This window comes from Camelus bactrianus, chromosome 10 (assembly GCF_048773025.1).
Source record: "Camelus bactrianus isolate YW-2024 breed Bactrian camel chromosome 10, ASM4877302v1, whole genome shotgun sequence".
Taxonomy (NCBI): Eukaryota; Metazoa; Chordata; class Mammalia; order Artiodactyla; family Camelidae; genus Camelus; species Camelus bactrianus.
In genome coordinates this window covers 15,419,350-15,443,648 of record NC_133548.1, presented here as the reverse complement: position 1 = coordinate 15,443,648, position 24,299 = coordinate 15,419,350, and the positions used below count along the sequence as shown (strand labels likewise).

At 57.8% G+C, this 24,299-nt stretch overlaps 2 protein-coding genes across 3 annotated transcripts; one reads left to right on the top strand and one right to left on the bottom strand.

Moving 5' to 3' along the window:
* Positions 1–1,561: 1,561 nt before the first annotated feature.
* On the top strand, positions 1,562–20,981 carry MAPK8IP1 (mitogen-activated protein kinase 8 interacting protein 1). 2 transcript variants are annotated; one of them, XM_074372111.1, is made up of 12 exons: positions 1,562–1,872; positions 12,755–12,860; positions 14,776–15,096; positions 16,685–16,766; positions 17,064–17,876; positions 18,055–18,130; positions 18,672–18,844; positions 19,061–19,170; positions 19,276–19,392; positions 19,487–19,557; positions 19,686–19,784; positions 20,146–20,981. In XM_074372111.1, exons 1-12 carry the CDS (start codon positions 1,772–1,774, stop codon positions 20,216–20,218), a joined length of 2,142 nt encoding a protein of 713 aa, XP_074228212.1. In that variant the 5' UTR covers positions 1,562–1,771; the 3' UTR covers positions 20,219–20,981. The 2 variants fall into 2 exon arrangements, with proteins under 2 accessions (XP_074228212.1, XP_074228213.1); XM_074372112.1 differs by lacking the exon at positions 1,562–1,872 and adding an exon at positions 11,472–11,659.
* Positions 20,966–24,291, bottom strand: FREY1 (Frey regulator of sperm-oocyte fusion 1). Its single transcript, XM_010964627.3, has 3 exons — positions 21,644–24,291; positions 21,408–21,481; positions 20,966–21,214 (listed from the first exon to the last, which is right to left on the bottom strand). The coding sequence occupies exons 1-3, from the start codon at positions 21,745–21,747 to the stop codon at positions 21,093–21,095; spliced, it is 300 nt and encodes a 99-aa protein (XP_010962929.1). The 5' UTR covers positions 21,748–24,291; the 3' UTR covers positions 20,966–21,092.
* Between the last annotated feature and the right edge of the window lie 8 nt (positions 24,292–24,299).

Sequence of the window (24,299 nt, the reverse complement as noted above, 5' to 3'; positions counted from 1 at the left end):
CTAGAGCAAAATATGCTAGAAGGTAGAGTTGTCCTCCACACATACATGCTCCTAACCAGAGAATGCTCCCTGGTAGAGACAAGCATACACTCTAAGGAACAATAACAATTATTAGGCACTGTGGCAAAACTGCTTTCCTGGGAGGAAAAGCCAGCACCATAGCAGCAGGTGGGTCTTGACAAAGGAGCCTGAGCCAAGACAGGAAAGATACAGTGTCCCCTCTGGGCCCAAGGACAGGGAGAAGAGAGCCAGCCAAGGTCTTTGGCTCTGGATATCGGGATGTTTGGGGGACTGGAGCTTGGGAGTTGTTTACTGCAGGGCTGGTGCCTGCAGCTCCTTTCTGGGTGCCACATTGAAGGGAAAGGAGGTGGAACAACCAGTGGGCAGTCTAGATTTGCAAATAGGATTCCACAAGCTGTAAATGAGTTTGCTGCTTCTTCAGAAGGAAAGGACTTCTGTGGTTCTCTCAGATGGTCAGACAAGCCAGTAAGACTTGGCCAGAGGCTCTATGACCCACCACAGCTGGGGGCCTAGCCATAGCCAGCACCCTGAGTGTCAAGAAGTTCATGCTCAGTGAAAGAACTCATAAGCTTAGCCCTCTTAGGGGAGAGAAGACCAGGAGGAACCATGGCCCAAACTTAGCAGGGGCAGAGGTGCTGGGGGAAGCATAAAAACCAAAAGAATCCCAAGATGTCAACTGTGGGAACAAAAGGCCTCAAGTCTTAGAATGTAAGAATCCAGCTGTGGGGTGTCTGGGTACAAAAGAGGGGATGCTCTACAGAAAATGCAATTGAGGTGCTAAGTGAGAAGGAGAAATCTGGGACAGACCTGACATGAATGAGGAGAAATGGAGAAGCCAAAATGAAGGGTTCACCTCAAAGTGTCTGGGACTGAAAGGGAGCTTGAATCAATCCTTAGAGAGGAGACTTTATGGGGAGAATCCTTGGGAGGGAGGGTCCCCTCAAGCTAAGGGGACAGGATGGGGTGAAACCTGGATCCTGGGAGTTGGGGGTATTCCCGGCCTCCAGTGACAACACATTTGTATTACATTTCATCCTCACAACCATGAGAGGGACCATTATTGTCCTCATTTCACAGATGAGAAAAATCAAATCTTAGGACTATTGTCACTAATGCAAAGCCACACCACCTATTCATTTGGAGAGCCAGGATGTGACTTCACACCACCTGATTCCAAATCTGCTCTAGGAGCCAACTCCCAACACCCATTAGCTTTTCTCTGCACTTCCTCCACGACCCTCCTTTCCTGACTTCCTTCTTTGTCTGCAGTGAGGGGGTCAACTAAGGACCTGGGAACTAGGGTCCTGCCATTAGTAACCCGATTCCCAGACCCTAGGCCCACCCCGAGGGGCAGGGCCCGCATGGGCACAGAGGGCTTTGCAGGAGGACAAACTGTACAGAGGAGTCAGTGTGGGATTTAGGGCGGGGCCGCCGGGCCGCGACTTCAGCACCTTGGAGAGCGCAGGAGGGGCGGGGCTCGCGGGCCCGGAGGCGGGACGGGGGCGGGGCACACGAGACCCCGGCAAGAGCCCGGGGGCGCGCGCGGTGGCGCTAGCGCCAGTCCCGAGAGCGGTGCGCGGTCCGGAGCCGCGCCCTGCCCTGCGCAGGTGCGCCGGCCTCTCCCGCCCCAGCCCCAGCCCCGCAGCTGCGGCCTCTCGCCGCGCCCCCGCCTCCTTCCCCTCCGCCGCCGCCGCCTTCGCCGCCGCCTCCGCACCGCGCTCCGCCCGGATGGCCAGGGCTGTGCGGGAGAATGGCGGAGCGAGAGAGCGGCGGCCTGGGCGGGGGGGCCGCGTCCCCGCCTGCCGCCTCCCCGTTCCTGGGGCTGCACATCGCGTCGCCGCCCAATTTCAGGTGAGAATTCCCGGCCGCCGCGTCTCGCCCTTCAGCCCAGATAGATCTGCCCGGACTACCCCTGGCTCCAGTATACAACCAGACCCCGGAACTAGAGGGCGGCGTGGGGGTGGGATCTATTCCCGAGACGGAGCTCTCAGAACCCCCTCAGCCTGAAGTCCGGACTGATGGCCGCTGCACATCAGTACTGCTGCCTCCGCCATTCCATGTCCTAGGCAGATTCTGAGCTGGAATTGGAGGAGGGGGCTCGGAGGCCACCTTCTGCCTGACTTTGGGGCTGCGGCGGGGCCTGGGGTCTGTGTTGAGATCTCGGAGGAAGCAGGAATTCTGGAGCTTTGCCTGTGCCCAGTCAGAAGGCTTCTGAGTAGACATGGGAGCAGCCTGGGGTGCCCCACGGGTCCCAGTTTCTTGGGGCAACCGACAATCTGGGTACTAAAAGGAGTCGTAGGCCCCTCCTCAGCTCTGCCTGGCCACAGGGGCCTAACTCCCAGGCCTGGCATGGCCAGGACCTCTGGATTTGGGAAAGCACTGACCTGGTCAGGTGTGCGCAGGTGCAGAAGGCTTAGCCTCAACCACGAGATCGTAGGCTTGGCTGTGGGAGAGGGAGTCTGGTTTGGAGAGCCCTGGAGCTTGAGGTGGTGGGGAGGTGGTCCCTGCTGGGGTAAGGACCCTAATCCGAGGGTTCCCCTTCACCCCTCTCCCTGCCTCTTATCTGGTGTTAGGCAGTTGGGAGGGGGATTTCAAAGAAGTGGCAGCGAGTGTTGGTGGGGGAAGGGATGAATATCCCTCATAATTCTGGCCCCAGTTGAAGAAGAGGAGGGTGTTACTGCCCCAGGGCCTGGGAGAAAGAGGCCTAGACATTCCCCATTGTTTCTCCCATCTAATGAGCTGGCGCTTTCCTCTCTTCTGGGGCCCTCACCCCAGCCAGGCCCCAGCTGGGCTCTGGCGCCAGCCCCTTTTCTGGCCAAGGGGTTGCTGGCTACCCAGGTGGGCAAGGACCCCTGGGGATCTCTAATGGCATCATCAGAACTGGAAAGTTCCCCCAGGGTCCTGAGCTGAGCTGGAAAGACCAGAGGGAGGGGACCAGATGGAGGCTAAGCCTGAAGGCTCAAGGGCCGGGGCCTTTGTGGTTAGTGCCTCAGAGTAATGGGCTGAGGTCTGAGACGGACTCCACCGGACACAACACATGCTTGTGGCACGCAAACGCTGCCTTCTTTCTGGGAGGCCCCTCTGCCGTGGAAGAGCATCAAACTTAGACTGACCTGGGTTCAAGTCCCAGCTCCACCACTTTCTAGCTGTGTGACCTGGGCAGCTCTTTGTCTTTCTGAGTCTCATCTGTTAGGTGAGCTAATTAATATTGATTCCTTAATGTGCATCAAGTCAGGGCTCAACAAGTGGCAGCCCTCCACACCAGTGGGCGTTTAGACAGCTCGTTATGCTCAAAGCATTTTCCCTGTGCTGCCTCACGTAACCCTCACAGCCACCCTGGGCATCGGCATCGACGTGCCCATTTTATAGATGACGAGACTGAGGTTCAGGAAGGCGGGGTGGCTTGCCCGCGGACCCTGAGGGAGTCAGACCGGGAGGTTGCACTGCAGCCCGGGTCTGCGTGTTCCTTCCATTCTACCTCCAGGCCCTGCCTCTGCCCAGAGAACAGCTTGGCCTCCCCCACCTGCTTCCCCACCCCTAGGTGATGATGCTTTCCATCCCACCCTGGTTATCATAGACCCCTTTGTGAGAGGAGCTGAGGTGGGCGAGCCAGTGAATGTGTCCAGTTCTGGGCCCAGTGGGCGAGGGTGGCAGTGTGCCCAGGTTGAGGCGTGGGCTGGCCCTCCAGGACACCATGGCCTGGCTGCAGATAGGAGGCCCGCATGTGGGAATAATAAGAGCAGTGTCTCCGGCCCCAGAGGGCCTGCCCCACCTGCTCCAGCCGCCCCCACTGCCATTTTCCTGTCCCGCCTCTCAGAGTTCTTAGCTTGACTCTGTTTAACCCTGGGTGGGCACTGCTCTCTTGTGCCTCCAGAGGAGTCATGGACCCAGCTGGCCTGAGTTTGAGTACTGGCTTGGCCCTCTTAGCTGTGCTCCCCGAGAGTGGGGGCTGAGCCCCCGAGTCTCTGTTTCTTCTCTGTGAGGCTGGTCTTAAGACTTGGAAGAGACAACACATGTTGAATGTTTCAAGAGCTGGTTTCACACAAAACTGGTTTCTCTTTTTTCTCTAATGAATAGTTGATTTACAATGTTGTGTTAGTTTCCAGTGTACAGCACACACACATATATACACACACACACATATATATACACACATACACATATATATATCATTATAGATTATTACAAGATACTGAATGTAAGTATGGGGCCAGTGGTGCAATGGATAACGCGTCTGACTACGGATCAGAAGACATTGAATGTAGTTCCCTGTGCCTTGTTGCTTATCTAATTTATATATAGTACTTTGTATCTGCTAATCCCAAACTCCTAATTTATCCTTCCCTGCTCTTCCCCTTTGGTAACCAGAAGTTTGCTTTCTATGTCTGTGAATCTCTTTCTGTTTTGCAAATTAGTTCACTTATATCATTTTTTTAGATTCCACATGTAAGTGATATCATATGGTATTGTCTTTGACTTACTTCACTTAGTATCGTAATCTCTAGGTCCATCCATGTTGCTGTGAATGGCATTGTTTTATTCTTCTTTATAGCCGAGTAGTATTCCATTGTGTATACATACCATGTCTTCTTTATCCAGTCATCTATCGATGGACACTTAGGTTGCTTCCATGTCTGGGCTGTTGTAAATAGTGCTGCTGTGACTATTGGGGTACATGTGTCTTTTCGAATTACATTTTTCTCCAGATATATGCCCAGGAGTGGGATTACTGGATCATATAGTAACTCTAGTTTTAGTTTTTTTAAGGAACCTCCATAGTGGCTGCACCAATTCACATTCCCTCCACCAATGTAGGAGGGTTCCCTTTTCTCCCCACCCTCTCCAGCATTTATTCTTTGTGGACTTTTTAATGATGGCCATTCCACATAGGGCTTTTTTTTTTCAATCATTGAGCCTTAGAAATCTGCTCATCCATCCCCTCCCCCTTTTACTTATGAGGAGTCCAGAGAGGGTGTGTGTCTTCCCGAGAACACATGGCAAGTTACTGCAGAGCTGGGCCAGCACCCAGGACTCAGGACTCCTTGGAGGGTGGTGGTATTCTTACCCCCGTGCTGCCTGGGGGATGAGAGATGAGGCCACCAACAGCCAAGAGACCTCCTTACTTATCTCTTCACAAGGTTCTGTACACTCAGCGTTTCCTTCATTCACTCAACAAGTATTTGCACACTGCCAGGCTCACTGAGTGAGAGACACTCCAGAGGCCCAGACATGGGCCTGGCTGTTGTGCAGGCAGCAGTGTAGAAGGGAGTCAGACAGACAGACAAGGCCTTACCAGACAGGTGGTAGGTGTGCTGGTGGCTCAGGTCAGGGCCTGGAGGAGCCCAGGCTCAGTGACGGTGGGAAGGGTCAGCTCAGCTTAGGGCTGGCAGGCGAGTGAGTGTTACCCAAGAGGAAGAGGAGTGAGGAAGGAGGGAGCGGACTGGGAGGAGGGCTGGAGGCAGGGGTGTGATGCCCAGGCTGGCACAGTTATGGAGAGCGGGGCCTGCAGGAGCTCAGAGTCCATGCTGGGACCCTGGCCTGGCCACCTGCAAGCAGGGGGAGCAAGCAGGGGTCTGGGGGCATCAGGCAGGTGTCTTGGGCGGCTGGGTAGCAAGTGGACAGGGAGGCAGGGAGACCCCTGGGAGACTGGCCATCCTGTGGGTGAGAAGGAGGAATGGGGAGGATATGAGGAGGATTAAGAGGGTAGATTAGCCCACTTCTGAGGATCTGGTATGAGGGGAGAGGAGAGACAGGAGTCCGGGATGGGGCTGGGCACCTGGGGAGGGGGTGCCCTATGGGTGATGAGAGCTTGGGTGGGCGGGGTGGTGGAGTCACTTGGAGACCTGCTGAACTGGAGGTTGGTGATCACTGGGGGCCCATTTGGAGGGTTCAAGTGGGCAACTGGTTTTGGGTCCAGAGCTCAGAGGAGAGGATGGGGCTGGGGCCAAAGACCCTGGGAGTCTCAGCTGAGAAAATGAGCAATGACTACTGATGCCTCCAGGAACGTCATACTCAGGGACATAGAGTGAAGGGTGGGGCCAGCATTCTGGTGAGGGGAAAAGGGATGGAAAGCTGTCATGCGAGTTGCCCTGCCCCAGCCCCAGAGCAGCACGCCCAGCCAGCCCCAGTGGACCGGCAGTGTGCAGACCAAACAAACATGGACTTGCCTCACACAACCCAGTGGGGCCAAGGCAGGATTTCAACACCAGTTCCTGGATGTCAGAGCCCTGAAGTTGGTCTCTGGATCCTTGGGGCCCCAGTGGATCCCACAGATTGGGTCCCTGGCCCCATCCCCAATCCAGGAGCCCTTGCCCTCCTGGGGCACCATCTTTGTCTGCAGGCCCAGCTCTTGGAATCATTCAGAAAATCCCTAGGAGTGTTGGCGGTGGGCCTGGCCTCACTCAGCACCAGAAACGCATGCAGGGCACTCATGGAGCTCCCAGGGCCTGGGTCAACCAGCACTTCCTCTAATAGGCATTTATTTCGTGTCTGTGGGCTTTATACGTGGAGTTGAGTGTGGATGGGGAGTCAGAGCCTGCCCTCAGGAAACCCAGCTCCATGAGGGGCAGGCCAGCCCAGAACTAGGCCTGGGAGGTGGCTGCGGGGATGATGTTGACCCAGTGCGGAAGGTCTGTCCGGGGGAGCAGAGGACAGAAGACGTCCGGATCCTACCGCGTCTCACAGCTGTGCTTCTGTCGGTGTTTCTTCCTGGGTGTGATTCGTCATGTGGAGCCATAGGGTCATACATTCTGTCTTCTGCTCATTGTATTAGTTGCCATTTTTCACATTAATACACAGACTTTATAATGTTCATCCCAAAGGCTGTGTGATTCTCCCTCCATCCGCCCAAGGGCCCCTGACGCTGGGCTCTGCAGTTGTTTTCCATTGTTTGCTGTTACGAGGACACACATCTTTGTGTCTAAAGGTTTTTCCAGGGGTGAGATTGTTTTTTGGGGGGTTGTTTCCCAAAAGTCGCGTCACCAGATCCCAGAGTTCTTGCTCCATATCAGCACCGAGGGGTTTAAACGGATCAGATGCATTGTAACCCCAAGCAGGGGGATGTCTCTTGGGGCTTGTTTCTTAGGTTGGGTTTTCAGTGAAGATGAACCCAGTGTGGACATGGTTGAGAAGGGAATTCCAGACCAGAGAGCAAACCCAGCCTGACCGCAGGGTCCACCCAGAGCTGGGGGTGGGATGGAGAGAGGCTCTGAGGATGAGGCTGGGCCTGGCTGGCCCCTACTCCACCTTACCAGAGGCCTCCACATCCTATCCCAGATTCTGACGTGGGCACGGGGTTTGGGGAGGGGGTTGGACACAGGAAGTTGACTTGAAAAGGGAACTGAGATTTCCAAGGGGAAGATCTAGAAAGATCTGGGGACAGCAGTGGCTTATTCTTCAACAGCGTTTATTCAGTACCTGTCGTATCGGGCATCACACCTTGTTGGCCAAGACACGATCCTGCCCTCACAGACCGATGGCCTCTAAGGGCAGCCAGCCCACCCCTGGTCTCCAAGCCCAAAAATAAAATTACAGAGATCCAGGCCTACCAGCAAGAGGGACTCAGCCAGTAGCAGGGCTCTTTGGCTTGATCCGGGAGGTCAGAGAAGACTTTGTTAAGGGAGCCAGCAGGGCAGGAGCCTAGAGAGCTGAAGGGTGGGAGGTGGGGGACAATGACACAGGCCAGAGGGGAGGGGAGGCTCTGCTGAGCCTTCAGACCACAAGTGAGAATTTTGGCCACTTTCCCTAAGGGCTGGGAAGCTGTTAGGATTCTGAGCTGGGGAGGGGTGACGAGACCAGATATGCATTTCAGATGTGAGTTTTGCTGGCCTGTAGGGGAGCCCGAGGGAAGCGGGGAGCCTGCTTAGACTAGAGCAGGCGCGTCGTGAGAGCCCCCAGGCAGCTCTGCTCGGCACTCAGACAGCGGCACTCAGACAGCGGCGGCAGGTGCCTCAATCACGAGAGGGGCCATGGGACACCATGGCCAGGACCCAGGGTCATTCAGCTGGCATCCTGATATCACTCCAGGAGAACCAGGAGCAGGAAGACAGAAACAGCCTCTGGGCAGCCAGATGCCTGGCTCAGATTTGGCCTTGCTCAGCAGAAGCTTCGGCACTTTCCCACGTAACCCTTACTCCGCATGCACTTCTAACTCAGCCCACTACTGGGCTGAAACAGCAAATTAGAAAGGTTGGAACGAGGCTAACAGGGAGATGGGACAGCACAGGGCAAGGGAAAGGGCCGTGACATAAACATCAGAACACAGAGGCTTGTCTGTCCATTCAGTAGATCTCTGCTCGGGAAGTGGGAGCCAGGAGGATGGCATGTTCTGAATGTGGTGAGGACCCGGCTTGGCCAGAAGAAAGGACTGGGGCACTGGAGTGGGCGGGGATGAGGTTAACATAGAAGAAAGGGCCTGGAATATAAAGATAGACTCCAAAGGTCAGGGAGGTCTGGAGAGACCAAACCCATGACATGGAGTCACCAAATGTTAACATAGATGAGACCTCAGGAACCATCTCACTGAATGGGCAAGCAAGTCTGAAGGATCAGCTGTGGCCGTCTCCATGGGGAAGCTGCTGGGGCTCTGGATCTAGAGGCAAGGGCTGCTGACCTGACCTGTGGAGGGTCGTGTGATTCAGCATGAGGTGGCCTCCTGGTGCTCACGCTCAGGTTTCCATGGGGAAAGTGGATTGGTGACTTCAGGAGGGAACCTGCTCCCTTCCTTCCTTCCTTCCTTCTTTCCTTTCTTCCTTCTTTCCTTCCTTGTCCGCCTCCTTCCTCCCTCCTCCCCTCCATCTTTTCCTTCTTCCTCCTCACAGTTGCCCTCCTTGAACTTGGAGGGACCAAGGGCCTGTTTAGCTTTCCCCCCACAACAGGTCTCCCAGGGATTCGGCTGAGAGATCCTGATCATCTGGTGCCTGAAGCAGTGGGAAGAAAGGGCAGGGTCAGGGTGCAACGGGGATTCCGTGACCAGTTCGTCCCCTTGATCCTTGGTCATGGCCTCCTCACAGCACCCTTACAGTTCACAAACAGTCCCCTCGGTTAATCCTTCCCAGCATCCTTGAGGTGGGTGGGCAGGTAGTGGGTGGGCAGGTATGGGTGGCCTGATTTTATATGTGGGGAAACCCAAGACCTTTGGCATCCAATGACTCAGCCTTAGTATTCCTTATCTGTAAAATGGGCAGAATAAAACCGTCTTCCAAGGCTGGAGTAAGGATAAAGGGAGATGTAGAGCATAAAGAAGGTTTGTATCCCTGGCCCAGCAGCTGCTCAGGAGACAAAGTGGCCACTCCTCATCAGTGGAGTCACGATTTTATCTCAGGCTTCCCACCTCCAAACCTGTTGTGGTGGCCATTCTACCATCTTGTTTGGCTTATGAGAAAACAGCAAGATTAAAGAGCCAGCGATCAAGTGCAGGCTTTGAGCCCCAGCCTAGCGTTCTTTCCGCCATTGCCCTCAGCTAACCTCACACCCTCCTCTGTAGAGGCTGATACTCTGTCCCTGCCTGCCTCCAGACCTGCTGTCCAGGAAGCGGGAATATTGGGTGATGCTGAGGGTGTAGAGGTGAGCTGAGCAGCTCCAGCCCAGGTCTTCCTCGAACACTTGGGTTTGAGAATTCCTGGTGGAGGCTGAGACTGTCCTTGACAGACATCCAGCGGGCATGCATTGAGTGCCTAGTGTATGCAAGGTGCCCTCACCAGCTCTGCCCTCCAGACCGTGCTGGGAGGGAGGGGACCTTTATTTATCACCTGCTAGGTGCAGGGCAGGGAGAGGGTGTATGAGCTGCATCTCAGTTTGGAGCTGCTTGGTATGGGGTGAGGGGTGTGCTGTCTGATGCAAGCCTCATCCTGTCTGCCTCACCACACTGCCTGGCATCCACGCGGATGGTGACACCAGCCACAAGTGAGGGGAAAGATAGGTGACCTGTGAGTGTTGCCTAGAGGGCTGTAAGGCACTAGCACAAGAGGCCAGGCAGGCTTCCTGGAGGAGCAGGCTTAACTGGGCTTTCTACCAGCCAGCAGAGGTTGAGAGCCTGCCATGTGCTCCATCCAAGCACTGGGTTAGACAGTGGCAAGGCAGATGGCAGAGCCAGGCAGTCACACACAGAGCTGCAGACCTTGAATGCCAGATCAATGAGTTGGCCATTAGCAAGGAACCTTGGAGGTTTTGAGTGGGGGGCAGAAGGGTTGTCTTTTCGGCAGCTCTGCCTGATAGTGGTGGGTAGCGTGGAGTGGTGTGGGCTTGGGGAGACAGGCAGGCAGGCCAGAGGGGAGGTCTGGGACTGTAGGGGCAGAAGCTAGACCAGGGCTGGACAATGAGGCAGAGACACAGATGTGTGCAGGGGTCACTGGCAGAGCAGGAGATGTTTGAAGGCACCTCTGGGTCAGACACCCAGTGTCCTGCAGCTGCCTGATGCTAGCTGAGTCCCAGGGTACCTTCTCTGTGATTGTCCAGGAAGCCAGTGTGTACTGACCATTTGCTTAGTGTCCGTCACTGGGTTCCCATCCCAGGAAAGTATGCTGTGCCAAAGATCCCAAGATCCCAAAGATGCTGTCCTGCACCAGCCAGACTGAGCAGGAATACTCTGGCTTCTGGGTGGAGCTGTCCTCCCCAGCCTATCCCTACTTCCACACCATGCCCTCCCCCAGCCCTGGGACCCTACCACCCTTGGGGTCCAGGTCAGAAGAGGCCTTAAAGAGCACCTTGTCCATCCAGCCCCTCACCCTGGGCAGAATCCCTCACTGTGGGGGCCTTCCAGTTTCTGCTTTTGCCATCCCCAAGTGGCAGGAGGTTTACCTTCCAGGCGGCCCTTCCCACCCTGCGCCGAGAGCTCTGCACATAGTCTGCCCTTAACCCTGGGTGGGTGCTGAAGGACGGAGCCCTGTGGAAGGCACAGGGGCAGGGTTCTGTCTGCACCCAGGTGGGCACTAGAGGCAGCCCAGACCCACCCAAGTCAGCACTGTCTGGAGGCCACCTGGGCCCACGGAAGCCTCCCTGATGAGGTGTAGGGGCTGAGGGAGTAGCTGTGTGGGTGGGGCATCCATTTGTGGAGAATTCCGGAAGCCCCCCCCCATCTCACCACCAGGAACCCTAATTGTGGTGCTGGCCCTTTAAAACAGATCGGGTCTGGCTTTGAGGGGCAAACATCCCAGATTTCTGCCATCTGTTTACAAGCCTGGGCCAGGGAGGGGGGTCACCCCAGCCCCCGACAGGGGCATTGGAAGGGCAGGTGGAGCCGGTGGCATTGATTGCGGTAACCTGATCCCGCGGGGGAGGCGGCATCGGCAGCGGCAGCGCAAAGGGCCCGGGGAGGAAGCTGCCTGCAGCTGAGGGCTGGCCGGGAAGAGCTGGGGCTGGGGCCCGGGTCGGCGGCAGCCGCTGCCTCCTCTCCCATCTATTTTTAATGAGCTCCCCAGGCTTCTGCAGTGGGCAGGACGCAGAAAGGCAGGCCCAGGCGGTGGAGGCCCGAGGCCCCAGCCCTGCCCCAAGCCCTGGCCCCCCCACCCTTCTGGGCATGAGCCGGTGGCCCTGGGGCCCTGCAGCCCCCGAGCCGGGCAGGGCTCTCCATGCAGCTGGTGCTGAAGATGGATTCGAGCCCAGACAATGACAGCTGGTTGGAGGATCAGTGGGAGCACTGGTAGGGGTGTGGGGACCAGTGGGGGAGTGGGGGAGTTCTGGGGCAGCTCCATTGAGCTCTGGGTCTCTGGTCTGGTTGAGGTAAGAGCCTGGAGATGTGGGCCTCCTAGGTCACCTCTACTGTGTGACCTTGGACTAGTGGGTCTCCTTTGCTCTATACCTCAATCTCCTAATCTTATTGAGGAAAAGACTCAGAATTCTCCCAAATGTCCCACCCATACCAAATCAGGCACGGTACTGGGGGCTGGGGCTGAGCAGGTGAGGGGACCAGCAGGCACTGCAGTGGCTGGGGCAGGGCTGACTTGGGAGGGAAAGGTTTTCTATAACCAGTTAGAGTTTGATACTGAAGTGCTTTGGTCTGGCTCCTAAGCTCAGCACACTTCCAGCCTTCCCTGACCCGAGCCGTGCAGCCTCCTGTTCAGGGTCCATATGCTGGGCAAGAGGATTCTGTGTTTGAATTGATGAGGCCAAGAACATAGGATGGAGGCACTGTCTCTCCTAGACAGGCTGAAACTCCTTTGACACCAGATTCTCCTTTACTTGCTCCCAGGGCTCATGAGGCGGGACACTTCCTGGGCTGGGGACATGGAGTGTTCCTCTGAGGCTGGGGCGGGGCCTCTGCCAGCACCTTGGGTTTTGTCCCTGCAGGGACTGCACAGGGAGGCCCCACTCCAGGCATCTGTTGGAGTCTCTTCACAACTCTCTGCCTCCTCCATGGGTGACCTGGCCTTGGCATCTGTCTTGACCCTGGGAGCCATTCCTCTGGCAGAGCTAAGGCTCTGACCAGCTGGGCCTTCTAGGCAGGCCCCCTGGTTGGCAGCAGGATGGACAACTCCCAGCTGGGAAGAGCTGGAATAACCCAGAGCCTCCCCTTCCACTGCCATCCCAGGCAGCCTGGCTTTTGACCCCAGCCCAGAACTCTTTCACTGCCTGTTAGGTTCCCCTTGCACTGGTGCAAGTAGAACCCAGGTCCCATTCTCTGGGGACTGCCTTCGAGGGGCTGCCCCCTCAGAGAGGTACTAGGAAGGCATCAGGGGGCCTCAGCCCACTGCCAGCAGTTCCCTGAATGGTAACTTTGGCTTCCTGTCCCCATCAGGCTCACCCATGACATCAGCCTGGAAGAGTTTGAAGATGAAGACCTCTCTGAGATCACCGATGAGTGTGGCATCAGCCTGCAGTGCAAAGACACTCTGTCCTTACGGGTAAGGATGGGCTCTCAGGAGCCCCTGAGTGGGTTGGCAGGATGAACAGGGACAGGAGTGAGGGCATCCTTGTGTCTAGAGGGGCTTTCAGTCTGTGTGGCGCCCTTACTAAATGAAATAACATGTAGGAAACATCCAGTACAATGGTTGGCATATTTTGAATTCTCAGATTTTTAATTGTATTGTACTGTGTTGTATTTTTAAGGCAAGAGGCAGCTTCTTCAGCTGCCCACAAGAAGGGAGAGGGCAGGAAGTCTTGAGGTCTAGGACAGCAGCAATTAGGGCCAGGATTAAGGGAAGACTCAGACTATTCTAAATCCTTTCTAAAGCAGCCTTGGCAGAGGGCCTGAGGCAGAGCAGGGTGGAGTCTGGTGGAATCTGCAGTGCTTTGGGGCAGGAAAAAAGAGCCAAGGCACTCCCTTGGCTACCATTGCACCAGACACACCACACAGCCTCACAGTCCCTCTCTGGCCTGCAATCCTAAAAGTCCCTCTGGAAGGTTAATCCCGCATTGCTGCTGCTTTGGGCCCTATGGTTTTGTCAGGACAGATGGCTCTGTTGGCTCCCAAAGTTATGAATCCTGCCAGGACGTCCCCAGCATCTGGGGAGCCTTGGTCAGATAGGGATCCCCTGATGTCTTTTTAGAACAGGAAAAGGGGCCTGCTAGCCAGGAGATGGAAGGGAAGCACAAGGCTAGCTTGCAGAGCCCTGAGCTTCTCTCAGCCCCCAGGAGGGCGAGTGGCCCAAGTAGAGATAGTGTTGGAAGAATGGTTAGCAAAAGAGAGCTGCAGTGGTGCCTCTGTGTTGACCTCCTTTTGCCCCTAGAGAGTCTGTAATCTCTTGCCAGGCAAGAGGAAACCAAGGAGTGAGGCTAACCTTATAGTACCTGTACCCCCAAACCTCCACCCTCTGGCTAGGCCAGGAAGGGATGGAGGCAGAGGCCACTTGTTCTAGACTAAAATGGCTTCTCAAAGGTCATAACACTTGTTCCAGACTCCCACTCTGCCCTCTCCCCGGACTTGCACAAAGCAGAGCCTTGGAGAAGGTGGTCCTTGCAACAGCAGGACCCTGAGGCAGTACTAGCTCGGGGTGTACCCTGTGGGGCCTTAGACAAGCTCCAGAAGGCTTTCACATACTCTTGCCAGTCAGTCCTCACCTCTTTGGGAAGCTGGGAGGCAGTTAGCTGGTGAGGGAATTGGAGAGTCAGGGGATCTGTCCAAGGTGCCAAGGAGTTAATGGCAGAGCTGGGACTAGAACGGGGCTCTGAATTGTACAAGTTAGGCTAGCCTGAGAGAAAATCTCTGGTTGGAGGGGCCTTGGCCTGTAGACAGGGGAGGGTGGGGATGCCAGTGTCTCTTCCAGGTGCCCCTTTCTTGCTCCTCCTCCTCAGCATCCCTCTTCCGGCTACGCTCAGGTCCTCCTGTCCGCACTGCGGCCCTCCTGTTATTTCTTGCCTGGTTGAGGCTGCTTCTTCAGTTTTCCTCACTTTGCCCCCTTCAGATACTAACTATGCCCCCATCCCCTATGGGGCCCAGAACTCCTTGGCTACCCTGCATCCCCATGGCAACAGTGGTGACCTCACTCTGGGCTCGGCTTACTACCCGGGTGAGGTCACTGCCGTTGCCAAGGGAACGGGAGGGTGCAAAGAATCGGGAAGGAGGGGACCTTGGGGAGGGAAGGTGTGGACTGTGAAACACACCGACTGACGTGGGGAGGAGACGGCTTCACGCACCCTCGCGGTGGCGGAGGAGGGCGCGGCCCCCTCTCGTTGGGCTCTCGTACCGCTTCCTCTCCACCGCACCCCCCCCCCGCTTTGAGGCCGTGGAATGGACTCACCCACGCAGGGGGCGGTGCGTGGCGGACTCGGCCCCGCCCCAGCCCCGCCCCCTGACACCCCTCCGTCCGCGCCGCGCAGCCCCCACGCGCCGGGCTGCTGTCTGGGGGCGGCGGCGGCGGCGGCGGCAGCGGCGGCGGGGGGAGCAGGCTGCAGGCCGAGATGCTGCAGATGGACCTGATCGACGCGGCGGGGGACACTCCTGGAGCCGAGGACGACGAAGAGGAAGACGAGGAGGAACGCGCGGCGCGTCGGTCGGCACCGGGGCCTCCCGAGGCCGAGCTCCGCCAGGAGACGGCGCCCCGCGGCCAGGGCCAGGGCCAGGGCCCGGGCGGCGGGGACACTTACCGGCCCAAGAGGCCTACCACGCTCAACCTCTTCCCGCAGGTGCCGCGGTCTCAGGTGAGGTGCCAGTGGCGTGGAGGCGGGGCTGAGGGGGCGGCGCCCTGGGGCACGCCCGAGGGGTGTTGCGGGCAGGGGCGCGGTAGGGACGGGGAGCGGAAGGGGCTTCGAGAGAGGGACATGCCCGTCCAGAGCGGGGAGAAATCCCCCGCCTGGTAAGACCTTCCAGGGCTTCCTAAAGTGGAGGTCCCTGGGGAGGTGGTCGTGGAGGGCAAGTAGGATCTGTCCTAAATGAGAGGGCCCGAGTCAGGCTGGCTGGGTTTGGAGCCTTGACAGGAGAGGTTGAAGTAGTGAAGGGGCTGAGAGGGACGGTGGACGGATCTGGGTAAAAAGAGAAGTGGGGGATTAAGAGAACAGGAGTTTGAAGGGTTGCAAGAGTTTAGGACTTGGAACATCAGGCTGTGTCAGAGTTTCCCCTTTAGTGTATGGGGTTCCTGGTGAAGGTGGAGCACAAGCAGGGCCTGCAGAAAAGGGCATCTGAAGTGGTTGGGTGGGGAAAGTCATGGGATATTGTGAAGAGTTGGGGATGGGGAGCTGAAGCCAGTTTGAAATGTGGGCAGCTGGGAATTCCGAGAAGGCAGGGAAGAGAAATGGGAGGCGGAGCTACTTGGCTGAGTTGGGGGCCTAGGGCCCCTGGGCTGGGTGGCTGGATGCCAAGGAAGGTTGAATACGGTCAGGGAGAGCCGGCTGTGGCCCTTTGTCTTCCAGGCCCAGTCTGGAGAAGTACAGAGGAGCAGCTCAGGGAGGTGGGGCTGTTGGTGGAGGGTGCAGGGGCTGCAGGGAAAGGATTGATCCCTTTCCCAGGATCACCCGGGGTAGATTTTGGCAGCCCAACTCATGAATGTGAGAGCCTGTGAGGGTGTTGCCAGGGGAGGGTGACCTAAGTTGTGTGTAGAGAGCCTTGTATGTAGGCACTGTGGAAAGGGGTCCCAGGAGACTAAGAATGTGGGGTGGGCATCCTGGATATCCAGGAAGAAGGACCTCTGACAACATCTGTCATTTCTCAGTCATGTGCTCCTAGCGGGTGGGAGAACCATGTTCTGGATTTGTTATTTGGATGATTCACCCCATTCCCTGAGGCCAGCTGCTGGGGAGACCCTTCATCCTGCTTTTTTCAGCTCTACTAGAATGTCCGTGCCCCTTCCCTAGGCCATAGCTTCCTAAACTCCAGGGCACATGGGCTGGAAATGAGCATCTTCCCTATAAATGCTCCATATTTGAGACTGGGGTCTGGCTCTGTCCCTAGATGGCTCTTGTTCCTCCCCTCACTCCCTCCCCCACTCACCACCACACAAGCTGGCAGTCACCACCTTTGTTGAGGCTGATAAGAGCATCTCCCTGAGGGTTGGCCAGCTTCCCTGAGCTGACAGGATGGGCTGTCTAAAGCCAGTAGGCCTGGCTGGGAGGGCTGTAACTTGTCACCCCTCCTGACGGCTCCAGAGAGCTGGGGGTGAGGCCCTTGGCAAGTGGTAGGGGGCGGGGGGAGCAGCAAATGGCCTAGGGATGGCTGATGGGGGCAGGGCCAGGGCCTCCCTGTGCCGGGCACTGTTGACCGCTTCTGTCACAGGGCCTTTTGTTCCCTGCACAGGACACATTGAATAATAACTCTCTGGGCAAGAAGCACAGTTGGCAGGATCGGGTGTCGCGATCATCCTCACCCCTGAAGACAGGTAAGTCGGGATCCTTTCCCTCACCTGGACCTGACTCAGTCCCCACTGCAGACGGCAGACCCAACAATCTCTGGCTTGCAGAGTAGAGGTGAATTGCCTGTCCCGCAGGCCTGAGCAGGCCCCCCTGAGGTCAGCTGTGGCGCGAGAGAGAGGCCTGGCCCCAGAGCCTGCCGTGGGCCTATTGCCAGGCAGGCTTTATCTTGGTTTCTGTGTCCACATTCTGAGTGGAGGGAGCAGGTAGCCTGGGAGTCAGGGGTGAGGGCACCTGCCTTCAGCAGTGACCGGCCTGCTCTCCAGGGGAGCAGACACCGCCACATGAACACATCTGTCTGAGCGATGAGCTGCCACCCCAGAGCAGCCCTGCTCCCACCAAGGATCGAGGCACCTCTACCGACAGCCCTTGCCGCCGAAGTGCTGCCACCCAGATGGCGCCTCCCAGTGGTCCCCCTGCTGCCCCGCCTGGTGGCCGGGGCCACTCGCATCGAGACCGCATCCACTACCAGGCAGATGTGCGGCTGGAGGCCACCGAGGAGATCTACCTGACACCAGTGCAGAGACCCCCAGACCCTGCAGAGCCCACCTCTGCCTTCCTGCCGCCAGCGGAGAGCCGAATGTCGGTCAGCTCTGATCCAGACCCGGCCGCCTACCCCTCAGCAGCAGGGCGGCCGCACCCCTCCATTAGCGAGGAGGACGAGGGCTTCGACTGCTTGTCATCCCCAGAGCGGGCTGAGCCCCCAGGTGGAGGATGGCTGGGAAGCCTGGGCGAGCCGCCGCCACCTCCACGGGCCTCGCTGAGCTCGGACACCAGCGCCCTGTCCTACGACTCGGTCAAGTATACGCTGGTGGTGGATGAGCACGCCCAGCTGGAGCTGGTGAGCCTGCGGCCATGCTTCGGCGACTACAGTGACGAGAGTGACTCGGCCACTGTCTATGACAACTGCGCCTCTGCCTCCTCCCCCTATGAGTCGGCCATTGGGGAGGAATACGAGGAGGCCCCCCGGCCTCGGCCCCCTGCTTGCATCTCCGAGGACTCCACGCCTGATGAACCCGATGTCCACTTCTCTAAGAAGTTCCTGAACGTCTTCATGAGTGGCCGCTCTCGCTCCTCCAGTGAGTCAGCAGTGGGGAGCTGCGGGGGGACCTGGGTGGGGAGAGCCACCATGAGGGTGTTCCTGGAAGGTGGCCTCGGGCCATCTGGTTCAGGGCGTTAGGACTGAGTGCTGTCTACCTGCCCCCAAACCTTGACCAGAGGGGCCATCCTCCTCTAGCCCGTGCCCCTCACCTGCAGGTGCAGAGTCCTTCGGGCTCTTCTCCTGTGTCATCAACGGGGAGGAGCAAGAGCAGACCCACCGGGCCATATTCAGGTAAGAGCCCGGGGCTGCGTTGGCCAGGTGGCAACTGGGGCCACACCCTGCCTGCCTCTGCCTTCCCCACATGGCCTAAACCCAACCCCTACTACTTAGCTCCAGGGGGCCTGTGTCCACCCTCTAGTAACTCAGAGTATGGTGACACAGTGGCTGGGTGCTGCCAGAGTCCAGGACTGAGCACCTAATCTGGCCGGGGCAAGAGGGCACCCAACAGAGATGCCTGACCACACACAAAACCTACCCCCTCACTTCCTTCCATGCAGAAATACTTGCTTCCCATGACCTCTCATGGTGTCTCAGTGGCCCTAGTCACTTGCTCCCTCAGCCATGAGTTCCTCGATGGCAGATGCATGTCTGATTGACCTGGGTCTCCCCCCGGGAACTAGCATTGTGACAGGCACATGAAATGCTTTACAAATGTTTATTCAACCAGTGATGCCAATGCAGCTCCCTGACCCCAGAGCAGGTGAGGGGTGGATGGCTGGCTGGAGAGGCCCCTCCAGGTGGTGAATTCCTCACGTTCCCTGGTTGGGGACAGGTTTGTGCCTCGACATGAAGATGAACTTGAGCTGGAAGTGGATGACCCCCTGCTGGTGGAGTTGCAGGCTGAGGACTACTGGTATGAGGCCTACAACATGCGCACGGGTGCCCGGGGCATCTTTCCTGCCTACTACGCCATCGAGGTCACCAAGGAGCCTGAACATATGGCAGGTAGTGTTCCTCCCCTTACCTGGTGCAACTGGGCCCCACGTCTACCCGCCCCAGCTTGCTGTTGGGTCAACCTGTGCTCTAGATCTCAACCAGGCAGAGGTGACTTCAGGTCCATTTTACAGCTGAGAAAAGTGAGGCCCAGCCCAGTTGGGACATCTGTGGGTGGTGGCGCCCTCTGCTGGGTCTGCCGCTCCTCACACTGTGCTTGCTTTCCAGCCCTGACCAAAAACAGTGACTGGGTGGACCAGTTCCGCGTGAAGTTTCTGGGCTCAGTCCAGGTTCCCTATCACAAGGGCAATGACGTCCTCTGTGCCGCTATGCAAAAGGTACCTGTTCCCTGCTCCACTTGGGTGGGTGCCCACCCCAGCCCCACCTCCTCTTTGTGGGGAGAGAGACTTCTAGCGCCTGACGTTCTGGTCCCTTACCCACAGATTGCCACCACCCGCCGGCTCACCGTGCACTTTAACCCGCCCTCCAGCTGCGTCCTAGAGATCAGCGTGCGGGGTGTGAAGATAGGTGTGAAGGCTGATGACTCCCAGGAGGCCAAGGTGACTGTCCGGCCCGGCCCCCAGCTCTCCCTCCACATCTCCAGCCTGTGCCCCCACAGGGTGATGACCACCCCCTTCTCTTCTCCTCCTCTAGGGGAATAAATGTAGCCACTTTTTCCAGTTAAAAAACATCTCTTTCTGCGGATACCATCCAAAGAACAACAAGTAAGAACAAGACAGAAAAGAGGTCGAGACGTGGGGTGGGGTTAAGGGGCCACTTAAGGTCAGGCGTGGATACATGTGTGTGTGGGAGGGGTCCTGTCCCACCCAGACTGACTGCTGTCTTCTCACAGGTACTTTGGGTTCATCACCAAGCACCCTGCTGACCACCGGTTTGCCTGCCACGTCTTTGTGTCTGAAGAATCCACCAAAGCCCTGGCAGAATCCGTGGGGTATGTGTGTGTCCCGCCAAGTGCCCAGCCCTGCAGCCAGCCCCAGGCTCAGACCTGGAGCACGCTCCTCATGCCCCGTAGCATCCCTCAGTCCTCCTCACAGCTCTGCGCACTGGCTGCAGGTCACGGCCGTGGCCTGGAGAGAGGGCTTGGGTGGTCGTGAGGTCCGAACTTCTTAGCTGCTGGGCCCTTTCTTCAGCTAAAGTCTCTCAGAAAACACCATGTGCAGAGAAAAGAGCCGAGCAGCTCCCCCTGGGAGCAGCGGAGCCCCATCCAGGGACCCCGAGGCTCCAGTTTGAAAACCCTGGGTTGAGATCCCGGTTCCTCCCCAGTCATCCCTGTGTGTCTGCCTGCCTCCTAGGAGAGCGTTCCAGCAATTCTACAAGCAGTTTGTGGAGTACACCTGCCCCACAGAGGACATCTACCTGGAGTAACAGCGCTGCTCTGCCCTCTGCACCCCCCGGGCCCTCAGGCCAGTGCCAGGACAGCTGGCTGCTGACAGGATGTGGCACTGCTTGAGGAGGGGTACCCGCCACCACCAGAGGATGGGGATGTGGGGGGCTGCTGGCTGAGGGTGGGGGAGGGCAGGGGTTATGGGGAGAAGCAAATGCAGTTTATTGTAATATATGGGATTAGATTCATCTATGGAGGACTGAACAGGCTGCCCGGGGATTGGGAGGGAGCAGGGCTGGGGGAGGTATCAAGCCTCTGGCCAGGAAGGGTGCCCATCCTAGGGGCAGAGGGTTCTGTCTCATCTTGGGCCTCACTTCCCCTGCCAGGGCCTCTGGGCATTGGCTCCTGCCCTGACGAAGCCTGTGCCACCTGCAAGTGCCCACCCACCCCCTGCCCCCAATGCCCAACCCCAACCCAAGGGCCCTGAGCTCAGGCTGAGCCCAGCCACCTCCCGAGGACTTAGCAGTAAGAAAATGGCAGCAGATGGAGGTGCAGTCCCTGTTCCCAGCTCTGTCACTTGTGTGGTCTCTGGATGGCTCCCACCTCCCACCTCACTGGCATGCTGGCCCCTGGCAGGCGTGGAGCCTCACAGGGAAGGAGAGAGCCACAGCAGGGCCCACCCTGGCAGGAAAAGGAGGCTTTCCACCCCGGCCCAGGCTAGCTGGGGCCTCTTGGCTGCTTCGGTTGTAGCCTCATTTTGGTCCTGTCACCCTGGCCATAACTATTAAAGTGCCATTTCCTGTCGGGACTGCAGTGGGTGTATCTACTTGGACCCCCCCTCCCTCATGCAGCTCATTTCCGTCCCAGAAAAGTCCAAGCTTTTGCTGCACAGAATAGCTTTATAAGGGGTTCCCATCACAGGTGTGCATCATAGTAATACTCAGCCATGTCTGGCCCATCCCGCTTGCGCTGCTGGGCCCGGGAGAGGAGGGGTTGAGGCCCTCGTGGCCATGGGTGCTTGGGTCGAACCCCGTAGTCTAAAGAGAGAGAAGAGGGCATGAGTGGGAGGGAGAATCTGTTTTGAGTCCACTGAAGTCTTCCCTGAATAGATGCTGTTTGGGATGAGAAGACCCTGAGGCTGGACCTGGGTGCCCGCTCCTAAAACACATCTCCCCCATCAGGGAGGAGCGAGGGGAGAGGACGGGGTAGGGGAGGGATGAGAGATACTACCATCCATCAGGCCGGAGAGTGGCTGCGAGAGTTCCAGTGGGGCTGAAAATTCCTCGGGGACAGATTGCTGAGGCCTGTAGGAGATGTTGGGGTGCTCAGCCCTGGCCGCAAAGCGGGGATCAGCCCCGAGTGGGGGACTGGGTGAGACCTGACGCCGGGGAAGGGCAGCACCGCAAACCCTCACCTCCCAGGCTCCCAGCCCTGCTGAGCCCTGACCCTGTGCCCCCAGGAGTTACCTCAGCGGCTGGAGGCTAAGGAGCGCAGCCGCCAGGCTGAGGTAGAGGAGGAAGAGGCTCAGCCCCACCCTGGGGTACAGCGCCCCCAGCATGGCGAGAACCATTTTCTACTCGGGTCCCTGATCCCAGCTTCTGCCTGCCTTCCCCCCACAGAAGGACGGAACCTGCTGCAGCTCCCAGGGCCACCTCACAAAGGGCGTGCGTTCCATGGCTCCGCTCAGCACCAGCTCCCCCCAAGGCCCCCACCTCCACGCTGAGGTGTGCTTGACTTTACTGAGGCTGTGGGCCAACAGGTGCCAAACCATGTCTTGTGTCACTGGTTAAGGGCACAGGCCTTTGGAGTCAGATCTCAGTTCAAATCCTGACCCTGCCTCTTGCTAGGCGGACGTGCCACCTTATCTCTGTGGGCCTCACTTTCCTCATCTGTGAGGTAAGGTACATAACGTGCCCAGGGACTGGCACACAGTAGGCCCTGAGCAGAGCCCACACGCACTGACTCCTCACCAGCCAGAGCCGCCTCCTCTCCTCCTGCTCCCACAACACCCCATCTCCCCCTCCTCACCTCAGTAGTCCCAGGAGAGTCCTGCCAGCTGAAGAGCCCTGAGCGGGTCACTCAGCCCCCAGCCACTCAGAGGTGCCAGCGCACAGAGCCCACTCTCAGAGCCTTCTCCACTTTCTTTGCTCCCCGCAGCTTAGACCCTCCTGGCCCTGGGGATTCCACAGGCCCTGCCACTACCCCTGAGGCTGACAGAGGGATTTCAAGTTAGGTGGCAAAGCCTGGGCCCAACCCCTAGAATGTAAGCTTCCCAAGGGCAGGGACTACAGGATCCCCAGTACTTGACGCCTGGTGGGCACTCAGTAAATAATTGTTGAATCAATCGGTGCAGCTTTACCATAGGCTGGGGACCAGTCTCTTCACAGGCCTGATGCAAGGCCTTGGGACCCTCTGGCTCATGTCCAGCCCCTCATGGACCTGGCTTACTTCAGAAGCCACAACCTGACTTCTCACCAGCCATCTCTCTATGTCCTGAACCCAGCTGTCTCCCACAAACCTGCCTTAGCATCCTGTCCCCACGAAGTTTCACCCCTGCTGGGAACCACAAGTTCCAGATGCTCTGGCTCTGCTGAACTCCAAAACCCTCCTCTTCACTCTCCTTGCCTCTGAGATGCCATCCTCTTCTTCTCTATCCACAACCAGTCCCCGAGGCCTGGCTGGGTTACCCTGAAACCTCTGTCCCCTCTGCCATTGTCTTAATTCAGCCCCACTCACAGCGTCCTGCTCCCACCCTCCACCTCTGCCCACAGGCCACCCTACACCAGGCTGCTAGGATGAGGTTTGAAACAGGTCCCCTTCCCACCGCCTCCTAGAGGCAGGTCTGTTTCTTGCCTGGTATGCAGTGGCCTGTTGGATATGGCCCTGACCTTCCCCTTCAACACCATCCCCTTGGCTCCTGCCCTGACTCCCTACCGCCCTAGCAGTGGCTTCACGCCACCACGACACCATGAGTGCTGTTTTTGCTCACACAGCCTCCATTCCGTTTGCCTGTCAAAAATGAATGAAGATATACCAGTTGAAAAAGCCTGCTTGAATGGAAGGTTCCCTGACCAGTGTGTCCTCCGGTTACTCCAGGCAGCAGGCACTCCACCCCCCACTCACCTAAGGTCTGCCTGTGTACACACTTCCTCTTGCTGCAGCAACCTGGCGCACCAGTGCACTCACACATGTCTCCTCCACCAGTCGTGAGAGCAAGGGCAAGGAACAGGGCCTGACTCCCTTCTGAACACACAGCACAAGGCCCAGAGCTCGCCACACGACAAGTGCTGGGCAACACTTGTTAGGAGACAGCAGGTTGTGGGCCCTGAGCGGTGACCACCTGAAGGCTTGGTACCTTCATCCCCCTGCCCAGGACCTGGGTGTGGCTTCTCAGAGGCACTTGGGGGAAAGCAGCCAGGGAAGGGAGGAGGTGAGACACAGCTAACACAGGGGCCTCTTAGAACCTAAGGGGCCGCCCGTCTGGCTAGAAACTAGCAGGAGTGTGTGGCCTGTTCACAAGGCAAAGGGGCAGAGGTTGAGGAAGGGGAAAGACCAGATAGATAGTGGCCGTACAGTCCAAACCCCTCTTCCCTCCCCAGCTGCTTGCATGGCTCCAGGCAGACCTGGCCTGAGTGGGGAAGACCCCAGCTCAGACTCCCTGAACCCACACCCGGCCTTGCCCAAAGCCTCTCAGGCTCCCATCAGCCAACCTTACCACCACGCCAGCGTTGGCCCCAGTGCTGGCTGGTGCCCGACATTCCTTTTCCCGCAGGAGGAAAGCCTTTGCTCTTAAGCAGGGGTTCAGGACTTGAGGTGCTGCTCTGTACTGAGCCAGGCCCACCATCACCAGGCTCTGCCATGGAGTGGCTGGCAGGGAACGAGGCCCTGCAGGGGAAGGCACAGGCAGAGGGTCTGTCCAGAAGTCACAGGGGCAGCTGTCATCCACCGCCCCGGTTCAACCTTGTTTGTCGTCAGCAGGGACTGGTGAGAGAGAAGCAGCATTCATTCCCGCAGCAAGCAACTTCCCATGCTCCGTAAGGTTAAATGCCAGCTTTCTGTGGCTAGAGGAGCCTTGGTCCTGGTCCTAGCAGAGGCTTCTCGGCCCAGTGACAAGGTGGAGGC

Excerpts from the sequence above, each read along its gene's own strand:
- FREY1 (XM_010964627.3), bottom strand. The coding sequence starts at position 21,747 with ATGGTTCTCGCCATGCTGGGGGCGCTGTACCCCAGGGTGGGGCTGAGC. Across the intron at positions 21,482-21,643 it reads CTTAGCCTCCAGCCGCTGAG|GCCTCAGCAATCTGTCCCCG; the intron begins GTAACTCCTGGG and ends CATCTCCTACAG. Across the intron at positions 21,215-21,407 it reads ACTCTCCGGCCTGATGGATG|ACTACGGGGTTCGACCCAAG; the intron begins GTAGTATCTCTC and ends CTCTCTCTTTAG.
- MAPK8IP1 (XM_074372111.1), top strand. The coding sequence starts at position 1,772 with ATGGCGGAGCGAGAGAGCGGCGGCCTGGGCGGGGGGGCCGCGTCCCCG. Across the intron at positions 12,861-14,775 it reads AAGACACTCTGTCCTTACGG|CCCCCACGCGCCGGGCTGCT; the intron begins GTAAGGATGGGC and ends CGCGCCGCGCAG. Across the intron at positions 19,785-20,145 it reads GCCCTGGCAGAATCCGTGGG|GAGAGCGTTCCAGCAATTCT; the intron begins GTATGTGTGTGT and ends CCTGCCTCCTAG.